At 38.7% G+C, this 12,016-nt stretch overlaps 1 protein-coding gene across 1 annotated transcript in view; it reads left to right on the top strand.

The window, feature by feature from the left end:
- LOC141019176 (sodium- and chloride-dependent betaine transporter-like) overlaps nucleotides 1–12,016 on the top strand; it is a 33,071-nt gene that overhangs the window by 5,938 nt on the left and 15,117 nt on the right. The window contains exons 2-5 of the mRNA XM_073494021.1: nucleotides 4,132–4,266; nucleotides 8,333–8,470; nucleotides 10,212–10,314; nucleotides 11,802–11,934. Of these exons, the coding sequence (XP_073350122.1) occupies nucleotides 4,132–4,266; nucleotides 8,333–8,470; nucleotides 10,212–10,314; nucleotides 11,802–11,934 (509 nt within the window). The remainder of the gene's footprint in view (nucleotides 1–4,131; nucleotides 4,267–8,332; nucleotides 8,471–10,211; nucleotides 10,315–11,801; nucleotides 11,935–12,016) is intronic.

Below are 12,016 nucleotides of genomic sequence, written 5' to 3'. Positions count from 1 at the left end.
GTTCCACATTTATCTACATTTATATTCCGATAAATCAAGATTAATTTCTCAACTCTAACTCCATTTTCATTTGTCAAGTTGCTGATCAGACTGTTAAACAATGGGATTGGGAAGAGGGAGTCTTGCTCTGCTTGCCGCTATGTGTGTTTCAGATGTCTGTGGGCTACAACAGAAACCTGAAAATATTTGACGTGCCTTCAGGGAACATAGTGATGCAGGTTTTCTGCCATCCTGTTGTAGTTTCATTTGTCCACTGGAACATCTCAACATTTACTTTCAGCACTCATGCTCCCCTCAGGATGAAATCTTAAGACTACCATTGATTTGACTTGTTCACTACTTTGGTATGAATACCTTCAAAATGAATGAAATTCAACTTTATATGCAATGTGTGTTAATTAGCCAATGTTAGCATGTGAACATTCTAATCTTATATGGTGAACATGTTAAATAATAAAAAAAGATACTCAATGTATTTATCTAACTTTTTATTGTTAACTTTTGATTACAAAATTCTTGCACACCAGAAAGTCTGACTGATTGTGGTCTTGATCTGCAATAATTACATGATTTAAGCTGGGGTTAGTAATTCTGTTCAGAAGCATTTTTTTTTAATTATATTTGTATAATAAATCCACATCCAGACAGCAATCAAAATATGAAATGTACTGTAGGCACAGCACTGCTGGAGCTGTGGTGGAGTGAGCTCACTGTTTATGGACAAGAATGGCAGAGAAAGTACAAACACACTTTTCATTAGTAGCTGTACCTACAGCAGCTTGTACTGCCAAACAGAGCAAGAAAAGAAAGACCGAACTGGAGAAGGCTTCAAACAAAAAGAAGTTGGAGAGCTCAAGAGGTGAAACGAGAGTCAACATTAGAGTGGCTGTTCAACGATGGAGACAACTGATGGAGTCGAAGGCCTGGACACGGACGCCTTGGTAGCTGTGTCTCTGTTGGACAGGTAATGAGCTGCTTTGTTTTGGTTGGGGGAAATGTATTATTACTCTGTATTATGAAGTCAACGTAGCTAACGTTAGCTCCTTACGTTGCTAACGTATGTATTAGCCCAACACTAACATCGTTAGCATCATCAGCTTGTAGCTAATGTTAGCTAGCTAGCTATGATAGACTACTGACGTATGAAACATATTTACATGTTACGTCACCGTTTATACGCAGGCCAACATTTACACGTACTGTGGATCTAACCCATATAGCGGTGTTCATACATGCACTGCTACCCTGGGCTGTTTGGACATAGACGAGCCGTATGTGAGAGGCGGACTTATTCCACTGTCCATTGTTTGGAGGTCATGGGAAGATTGCATATATCTGTGAATATGGTTTGCATTGTATCTGTGAGCTGATGTCGTTAGATTGTATTTATGTGACGTTCATTCATATAGCCTTTGAACTGGACGTTTTACAAATGTGCTGATGTAGCCTATTTATGCGTCCTACAGTTATGAGAGGGACGCATCAACTTCCAGCCTTGAAGTGTCAGTTCACAGCAGAACCATGCCCTGATGTTTCCACTATTTCTGTAGAGTTTCTCTCTTACAGGTGAGTATAACTTGATGCTGACATGGATCAGACCACTGTTATTCATGTAATATGTGTCTTTGATGGATACAATTCATAGATACATTTGTCTTCCTTTCATATCAAGGGGTTTGCTTTATGTGCATGAATGTGCTCCCTAGCAGGGATACAATACAAAAAGAAATGGCATCATCTCATTAGCTGCACCAGGAAAATGCCCCTTCAAATTATCGCTTGCCACCCATTACATGAGCTTCCCATCACCCACCTAACTCCAGACTTCTTTTTTATTGTATTTTTTTTTTTACAGAGTTCTGTGTTCTCTTCAAGAATCAATAAACATTTTTATGCCCCATAAACACATTCAGATGTAACTTTATGTCCTGTAAACACATATGTGAAAATGCATACTAAAAGTAATGAGAATGTGAAACTATGTAAATCACTCTGAAAGTGACATTTTGCTAACCCCCCCAAAAAGTAGAATTGGTAAATATGAAACGTATGTAAACGGCACAATTCTGATGTACCAGAGGCTATTTCTGGTTGTTTTCAGGAATATTTGTCACTGCATGAAATGCAACCAAAGTTGTGGTGTTATAATAAATTGAAAGTAATTCCAAGGTCCAAAAGCTGTATTTACTGTCAGATAAGTAATTGTGCTATTCTTTCTACAGGACAATCACTGCCAAAACAGTAGAGGATTGAGACAGCACCGACATCAACAGCCTAACCTGTTGGCCAACACTGATCTGTGTTTATAAACAGTCGAGAAACCTCTGGACGTCCTTCCTGTATATAGTTTATGCTAATTGTACTGTATATTGTCTAAACGATAAAAGGTATACTATTTTTGTAGTGTTATTTACATGTGTTCCAAAACATTCAATAAACAAGAGTCTTACCCAATTCAGTTGTTATTAGTGCATCACGTAAAGTGTAAGAACTGTAACGGGATGGTTGTTTATGCTGGAAGTGTAAAAACAAGGCATTTATCATTTTCAAGACTTTATTCAAACAAGTTAGAGATAATACAAAACAAGGAATGAGTACAGAACAACAAATAAATAGGTGTCAGGCAGAGTTCAGCACTTGGTGTGATTGCTCCAAATGTAGTCCTTGAATTCTGGCCTGTAAAGCAACAAATGAGCAACATGATTAGATTTTTTTTAATGGAACAGAGCTCGACTGTCCTCAGCATACTGTGAATATATACACTTTCAATTCCTGGACAAAATGTCCAGATGTCCCAGTTTGACTTTTTTCTTTATTTCATCTATTCATGCTTTTGACATTAAATACCAGCCCTTTATATTTCTTTACATTTTTCTACTTAGTATGTTTATTGTTATGCACCAAAACAGAAATTCAAATTGTGGAAAACTACTTGGCAAAAAATGTGATTCTGATTAGGGCACTTGTGTGTCCAACTTACATGCCTGGTCAATATACTGTACAAACACAAATAGTGGTGTTTATCAGGAAAAAGCACCAGTAATGTTCTACTTTAGACGCTGACCTGCTCATATGCAATCCTTTGAGCTTGAAGATCTTCTATTCAACGTATGAACATCTGCTCCTTGACCTGTCGCCCTCCCACGTCTGACGTCTTGATGTGCTTCACTCTGGCACGTCTCTCATCGTGGAAGCTCTAACGTGCAAAACATCACATTATCATGAGTCCAGTACAATATTCACGTTCGTCTGTGAATCACTGAGGGTAATAAAAAAAAATCATGTAGCAGGCCCACCACTAATCTTGATGTTTTAGCTTTGCCATTTCTAATGTTACCATAGCCAGCTGCTGCTAGCTAACCAGCAGTAAGTTACATCAAAATACACTTTCAAAACAATGAATGCTAACAAGCCGGCGTGACAGCTATCAGCGCTAGCAACATTGCTAGCACTGATAGCTGTCAAGCAAATAATATATTATCATATTTAACGTGAACAACCAACATATACGTTGGTTGTTTACGTTCAATATGATAATATTAGGTGTTTACTTACAGGCGAATGAGACATGAGGTAACCAAACCAAACCATGAATGCGCACTGTCCAACGACTGACGAATACCGCCAATGGAGTCGGACAGTGCGCGTTCATGGTTTGCGGGGAGCGGCTTTGGAGAGAGGCCTGAGTGCAGGGGGCGGGGTTTACTGGCTGGATACTTTAAAAAGCTAGCCTGGGCTTGAGGTTTTTTCCATCTTACCAACCCCAGCTTTAAATTGATGAATGTATTGTTTGTTTTGGGTTTTTTTAATCTAGATTTAAATTAATATCTTTGGATTTTGGACCATAGCCTTACTGTGTATTTGTTGTGCTGTTGTGACAACAATAAGAAAAAAAAATAAAATATGACTCATATCCTGTCCCCTGCAAGCAGATCACAAAAAAAAAAATAAATAAATAAAAAATAATAAAAAAAAATATCTTCATACTAGATTTCCTACAAGACACAGTCTCAAGATTAAGTAATAATGGAGGACTTGTCTTTGTGAGTAATTTAGTGGTAAGAATAGTTAACTGATCAAATTAATAAGAAAACATTTCACATATTGCCCTGTTTATTTCTGTCTGTGCAGGTGTCTTCCTGTTGCCCTACTGTATATTCGCCTTGCTATGTGGCGTGCCACTCTACCTGCTGGAGACTGTGATTGGTCAGTGCATGCAGGAAGGTTCTGCCACCTGTTGGACAAAGCTCTGCCCACTGGCACAGGGTAATTACATTATTTCTGCTAAAGTCACTTTTAATGAAAAAATGTCCAAACTCTGATTTTCAAATACTATGTATTCTATATATGTTGAATATATTAAGCATTTAAAAAAAAAAAAAAAAGGGAACAGTTTGTAAGATGTGGCTAGAATTGTACGAGTGTGAAGACAACAGCCTTGATGTTTATGTATTGTGATGTAGAGATGTCTACTGGAATTAACACGCTAAATGGCTAGTGCCGACCCGTCCTGTCTTATAATACCACTTCGTACCAGCAAGAGGTGATAATCCAATAGCTCAGACTTTCAGCTGGGAGATAAAGTATTGTGCAGCTATAGTGAGAGTAATAAAGAAAATAAACTGTTAAGTTATGAAATACTCTTACTTCTGTTTTCCTTTCTGAACAGAAAAATATAACACAAAACACCTGTTACACTTTGTCACAGGAGAAGAGGACCCAAACGCAGACAACACACAGGGAGGCAGGATAGGGGGAACGAAAAGCGAGCTTTAATAAAATAAAAGCTGAAAATACAAAACACCAGAAATCTATACAAACCAGGAGAAACCACAAATGAGTAACTAGGACCAAAAACAAAGTAGCAACTAAAAAGCTTAAACAAAGTGCAACAGAAAAGCAAAGTTCAAATCAAACAACAAACAAGAAATCAAACTCAGAAACCAGAACGGGAGGCACAAGGAAACACTGGAGGAAACACTGGGAGGCAACACAGGGGAAGACGGACCAAGACAGAGTAACATTAAACAACACAGAACTCACAGACTTACACGGAAGAATGACGACATAACAGCAAACATCATGAATTTCCCAGAACAAACACATGAGGGAGAACAAAGACTATATACACAGACACTAACGAGGGGATCAGGAACAGGTGGAGTGAGGAGGGAAGAGGAACAGGTGAGGAAACGAGTGGAAAAGCACTGGGAGGGAAAAACACACAGGAGGAACTGAAAAGCAAGAGGAGACACATGAGGGCATAATATCAAAATAAAACAGGAAAAACAAGAAGACACTGAATCATGAGTGGGCATAATGTCAAAATAAAAGAAAACAAGAACAAGACACTGAATCATGACAACACCTTCTGAATTCAAGTTTGTCTTTTACCAAACAACTAAGATGAGCTTAATCACCTCACTATCTCATCCTAAAGCAAATTTCATTCATACTTGACATAAACAAAATAAAAATCGCTAGCACAGTCTTGATTTCCCCTCTCTACTGTATCCCCTGTCTTCCAACTGAACGCTGTCAGTCTTGGCAGCTGTGTTCAGTCCCAGTTTGGTGTCCAGCTGTGTTAGGGTTAGGGTTAGGGTTAACCCTGTTCACTCTCAGGCTGCCAAATCCAGTAGATCTGGGTCCTGTCACTCGTGGTGACGTCCCCTGTGCCATGAGCTAATTAGGTAACTGTAGCCAGCTACAGCCAAGGACAGCTAGCAAAGTGAAGCAGATGTCGGTTAATCTCTTCTCAAATTCCCTGACATATTTTATGGATGACACTTGAATGATGAAGACATCATGTCATCTAAAAGAGACCAGAACTGAATTAATTTCAGTGGGTTAGGGTAAGCAAGATAAAACTATTATTGTTTTTAACTGAACAGACATAAAGACCCACTAAGTCTTATTAAAGGATAATTCCCAGCTTAATTGATGTCCTGCAATGTTGTGGCTCATTTAAAGTATTTATTGTTTTGGTTTCTTTAGATATAGATATTTCAATACACACAATTCATGGGAGTTGGATAAGCTAAAATGTCACCAGCCTTTATACTTTAAAGCTGAGTTTTTATGTAGAACCCTACTAAACTTGTCCCTAATCTTCTTTTGGTGATAAACATTTTCATGAGTGTCGCATAAGATAAGTTCAGTAAAGATAAGAAAGAGAGACATTATTCTCATTCAGCTATATACAGTGCAGTACATGAAGAACAACAGCATGTTGCTGCTGGTGCAAAACAAAAAGTCAAGTTTAATTTCTGTATATAGCATATTTCATCGAACAGGCGTAGACCCAATGTACTTAAGGGTGAATGATGCAATATTCACAGGGGGGTGAAGCAAACAGGTGACTGTGACCAGTGCAGGTGTGTGTCTCTCTGTCTACACTTGTTTGAACAACTTGTTTTTGGGCTTTTCGACCATCTAGTGCTGTTTTTCGACGAGCACTTTTGGCCACACCGAGTCAAACCGAGGAGAGCCAGGCTGGCAGGTGTAATGGAAAAACGGCACTGGTGTTCAACGATCCTTAAATGTTCTAAGATCGCCAACAAAAAAGTACAGACCAGTTCTGTTTTGCTACTGCCATGTTTTTGTCCCTCCTGAGGAGCAATGTCACCTAATGTTAGCCCCACATGAGGCGTACATGCGCAGAAAGAATATGTTTATTCCAACCAGAGAGAAATGATCAGATTAAACATTTGCATGGTAATTCGGAGCTAATATTTTCCTATTGAATGGATTTTCAATTTGAATTAAATCACAATAAAGTTCCATGTGATCCACCCTATAAAGAACACAGACCATCACAGGCCTAGGCTCAGAAACATATCATGGGCAAAAAGAGGTTCCACGTGAAAATTTTCAAGTGCAGCACAGGTAGCCTGATAGCAGGAGAGAGAGAAAGACAGATATGCGAGCAGGCCCAGTTACCCATGGCAATGATAACAATACCAATGGCCAACTGATACGTACCCATGTTATTGCAAAGGATGAGCCTGCACCTGTGCTCAAAGCTCTCCAGTGTTTGGCGTGAGTTAAGACAGTTTAGGCTTTTCTCAACAGCATCCAGTCTTTGTTGATATTTAGTCGTCACTGCCAGAAGAACAGAGACACCAACCTTGCAGGTTGTGGCAAAGGCCGTCAAAACCTTCAAGGCCAGGACAGGGTATGATGGCTATGGCTTTGCCTCGGTCCAAAAATCTTTGGCTTTCATTTGAACCGCAATTGCAGTGCTCGCTCAGATTACCAGTGAATCAGCTGCTCCTGAAATGACAGCTGTGGGACAGGTAGGGAAACCTCAAATGGGTTGTCAATCCACATCTGAGATGTGTCCATGTTTTATCTGGGGTGATGTAAGTAGGGCACTGACTTATACGGGAGTGGCATCAAGTACATGCACCTACATCGGAATAGCAATGATTACCTTTTCTGTAAACACAATGTCTACTTGCCTTACTGACATTGCAACCGTTTCTTGCTTCCCTGTGTTTAAAATTTGGATTTAAAAGCTACATAGACTTACCAATCACATATTACAAACGTGATATGAAGCTTCCATACTTTATTCTTTAAGTCCTCAAAGAGAAATTGTACCTCTAAAATTAGCTAAGTACAAAAGAGGTTTTCAATCTGCATTATAAGTCTTTTGCAGAAAATGTGCCACAATGAAATCCCACAGGAGCACATTTGTTAATTACAAACCTAACTTCTTGTGTTGACTTGTTGACTTACACTAAGTGTAATATAAGTATAGTATGTTATAAAGGAAGTCCTGATACAAGTATTGCCTATGACAGAAATACATTCATCAGCATTGAAAGAGGAAGCGCAGGCTTTGGATTAAGAGTCATGTGTAGGCTAAATAAGTGCATATACAGTATGTTTGTGTAGCAAGAAAGAGTTCAAAAACTTTCATTTCATTCATGCAACCCGGTGCTGTATGAAGACAAATAAATCGTCTTGAACACTGAAGCAATGCTTTGTGTCCACTGCCCATCTCTTTGCACAACAGTGTGTGAACAGCTTTTAATTTAGCAGATTAGCTTGAACAAAGCTCACCAGTTCCACCAAAGATTTAGGTGACCCTAAACACACACAGGCTGGAAGACATTACATTATAATGTGTAAATGTATCTTCCAGGTCTACTTAACCACACACCAAATTCAATTTCATTAACATTTGCAAAGTATACAATTATCCAAATATGTTAAACACAAATTACAGTTTAACATAGCTAAAGCAAATGATTTACCTGAAACTATTTGGGACAACTATTATCAAAGTAGAGCTTAAACTGAGGTCTTGTGTGTTGTCTCCCTCCAGGGACAGGTTATTCTATCATAGTGATCCAGCTGTATTCCAGACTGTACAGCATTGTTCTGGCCTGGGCGCTCCTCTACCTCATCTACTGTTTCAGAGACCCTCTGCCCTGGGCCACCTGCAGCAATCCCTGGAACACAGGTCAGTATCAGATCAGGGCGGGGATCAGATTAGTGAAATAAAAGTGCATAGCTACCTTGCTGAAAGGTTTCACTGTTTTGTTTTGATTCACAGTATGAAACAGACATGCACCCCTTTACATTAATGTCATGACAACATGTTGGTCTCATCTCTGAATACACACCCTGATCACTTTTATGCAGAAGTCAAGATGATAATCGCTCTAGATTGGACCTGTAACATTGCTGTATCACTTTCAACACAGCACAAGTCTTAATTAAATGCTGTCAAATACATGTAAAGGCTGCAGCAGCACAAGGTAAAGCATGCAGAAAGAAATGCAATAAATATAATATTTCAATCTTCATCTTTTGCACAAAGACAGTAAAATCACTGTGGCCCTGTTCAGACTTGGTATTTCCATCCATATTGAGATATCCGCTAGCAAGTGAACAGCTCTGACACAGGTGTGAATGCCCATAAGACACATTGAGGACGCATTTGAAATCTGACCACTCAGACCACATTCAGAGGTGGTCTGTGCCGCATACTCTCTCTCTTACTGTTCTCATAGCAGTGTGTATGTGAGTGTGTCCTCTGGGAAACAAGATGAAGAAGCCACAACAACAGGCAGAATGGATTACACTGTCTGATTTCCATGTGGCTCGCTGTAATGTAAATGACATGTTTGGTCTCTCCTAACCCGCCAATATTAGCAGCAGATGTTTGTGAACATGCTGTTTTAACTAACCACTGAACTAGTTACTACAATATCCCAAGTCTCCTGTAACATCTTTGATGATGATGAGTTCCCATGTATCTCAATAGGGTTTATGTGTATGGCTGTGTTCTGATAAACTAGAGGCATCTGTTCCTTTTTGAGGTGTCTCAATCACCGAACACACACACACAGACACACACAAACCTGCAAATGCACACACAACAAACTCGAAAAGCAGTGCATTCAAAATGCAATGCATAAGATATTTATATAAATATAAAAATGTAAATATAATTAATGCAAATTGTAACTACGAGGGAAATCTCAGTTATTGTCAGCTGACATCACCAATCACCTCCTGCACAGTGAATCTTTTTCCACAGTTAATTGCATCTCACTTCCCCCAGCAAGACTGAAAGTGGCCAACCGCAAAAAAAAACAGATATGTGCGTGAATGTGTATGTGTGCATGCATGTGCATGTGGGTGTGGTGTGGTGTGTGTGTGTTTGTATGTGAAAAGGAGGTAGACAAAGTGACAATAATGTGGAGTTAGGGCAAAAACCTGAGATTTAAAACAGCCATTTATTTACATTGAAAATCCACTAGAAAGACTAGAAAAACACGTCTCAAGTCTGCAGAATGTCAATGCTGTACCAAGAAAAAGGAACAGATTTTTATTTTTCTTCCTGAATCTATATTGTACGAGTCCAGACTATGTGTGTATGAAAAAATATGTGAAAACATTATTAAGATGTGAAATCCCTAACCTATTGTTTTACAGGTACTTATGTGGAAAATCAAAATTAATCTCCTATGGTGGGTTATGGGAACAAAGACAGTGTGCAGCAGATCCAACTATTTTTACGTAACCATCTGTTCTTTCCTGTCCTTTCCGTCTTCCTTTTTAAATTAATTGAACTACCAAAAAATGATGTGCTGAGACTGAAAATAAGAACCACCTGATAATCATTCCAATGAGCATTTCAGTGACATGATATGAAGATTGGTAATCAATGTGATCATTTGCCTTCCCATCAACAGAGGGATGTGTGGAGCTCACCTCTGCAAACAGGACTGCAGTAGACAGTGGCAATCTGACAGCAAACTGGACATCAGACAAGTCTTCAGTCTCCGAGTTCTGGGAGTGAGTCAAAGTCATAATAACAGGGTTATTAGGGCAACAGGAATGGATCGAGTGTAGAGTATATTCTTTTCTTTTATTTTGTTGTTGAATAGGGTGACGGAGTGTCACTTCATTTTACATGTCTGCAAATTTCATGGTAAGTGGTAATTACCCAGCAGCATACAGGATATGAGATTTGTTTGAAAGTATCCCCAAATTACCGCAATAATTATCTCAAAATGTATTGAACATGACCCCAATATTATTTAGCAATAATTTTATGCTATTTTCCAACAAGCAGTTCATGAATCGCTAGTAATTCTTTAATACATTTCCATTAAACTTCTGCTTAACTTCTGCTGATCCTGCCATTTTTAATTTCAACTACTCTGTCTAACGTCCCCTCAGCAGGCAACTAAATGAAGAGAGCTGTTGCCACTTCATGTTCAACTAGTTTCTGACTAGTGTTGAGAATTCAGTCCTTTTTGAAGGAGCCAGCTCATTTGGCGCAGCTCAATGAGAGTCGGCTCTTTGGACTCCCAAATGACTCTTCATTTAGCACCACTTGGCTTCTATAATTATGCCAAATTTAGCCATTTTTGCACTTAATACTAAAAACACAGCCACAAAAAATGTGTTAGACAAAGATTCTTTTTTCTCTTTAAACATCTCAAATCATTGTTTATAGAGTGGACTCGTTCATGACCGACACATTGTTTCACACTGTTTCTGCTGATCAGTCATTTTTTTAACCATTTAAATTTTCACCAATTCATCAATCAACAATCAGTCTCGCTTTCACTCTCTCTCTCTCTGTGTCTTTCATACACACATATTTATTATACACATGTACTTGTGATTGTGAATAGTAACTTTTTTTTACTTTTATTAATCTATTTGCTAATGTATTGTTGTCTCAAAATATAAACAGAGTGACACTTAACTTGAGTGGTGTGCAGACATTATTAGTCCTCAGTAGGCAATTTAAGAATGAACCTCTAGAAATGTGAAATAAGTCACTTGATTCTTGATTATGAAGTTGTATTTGTTCATAATTATGAATTTGTGGAGGCTAAAAAACTGACATTGAGGAGAATTGTTCCAAAGTTGGACTGAGCTGCAAAAACTAGTCGGAAATTAAGCTGCAACAACTTCAGTACTTCAATTAAGTGGTGCTGCTGAGGGGAAGTCAGACAGAAAATAGTTTGAAATGAAATGTTATTATCAGCAGAAGTTAAGCAGGCAAAAGTTGGAAGTTACCTGGACATGTTTAAAAGAAATTAGCAGCTATTTATCAATCGCTTACTGGAAAATAGCAGAACACTATTTTAAATAATTTGGGATCATTTTCAATACATTTTTAGGTTATTATCGTAGTAATTTGAGGGAAATTAGAAGTAAATTTCAATTCCAATTCAATTCACCTAATTTGTGGTCTTGTAAAATGAAGTGTTACTAGTAACTCTTCATGCATGTAACATCACTGACTGTTTGGTGTGTCAACACAGGAGAGGAGTGCTGTCCATGTCGAGGGGAATAGAGGAGGTTGGTACAGTACAGTGGGAGATGCTGCTGTGTCTCCTAGCCAGCTGGGTGGCCTGCTACTTCTGCATCTGGAAAGGGGTCCGCTCCACAGGAAAGGTCTGTGAACCTTGGTGTGAGAATTTAGGGGCCAAACCATACATCCTAGTTTACATTTTGCACTCTATTAATCTAACTTGGG

This window comes from Pagrus major, chromosome 23, assembly GCF_040436345.1.
Source record: "Pagrus major chromosome 23, Pma_NU_1.0".
NCBI classification, from domain to species: domain Eukaryota; kingdom Metazoa; phylum Chordata; class Actinopteri; order Spariformes; family Sparidae; genus Pagrus; species Pagrus major.
Note: the sequence above shows the minus strand (reverse complement) of the source record. Positions and strands in the feature narration are given on the sequence as shown.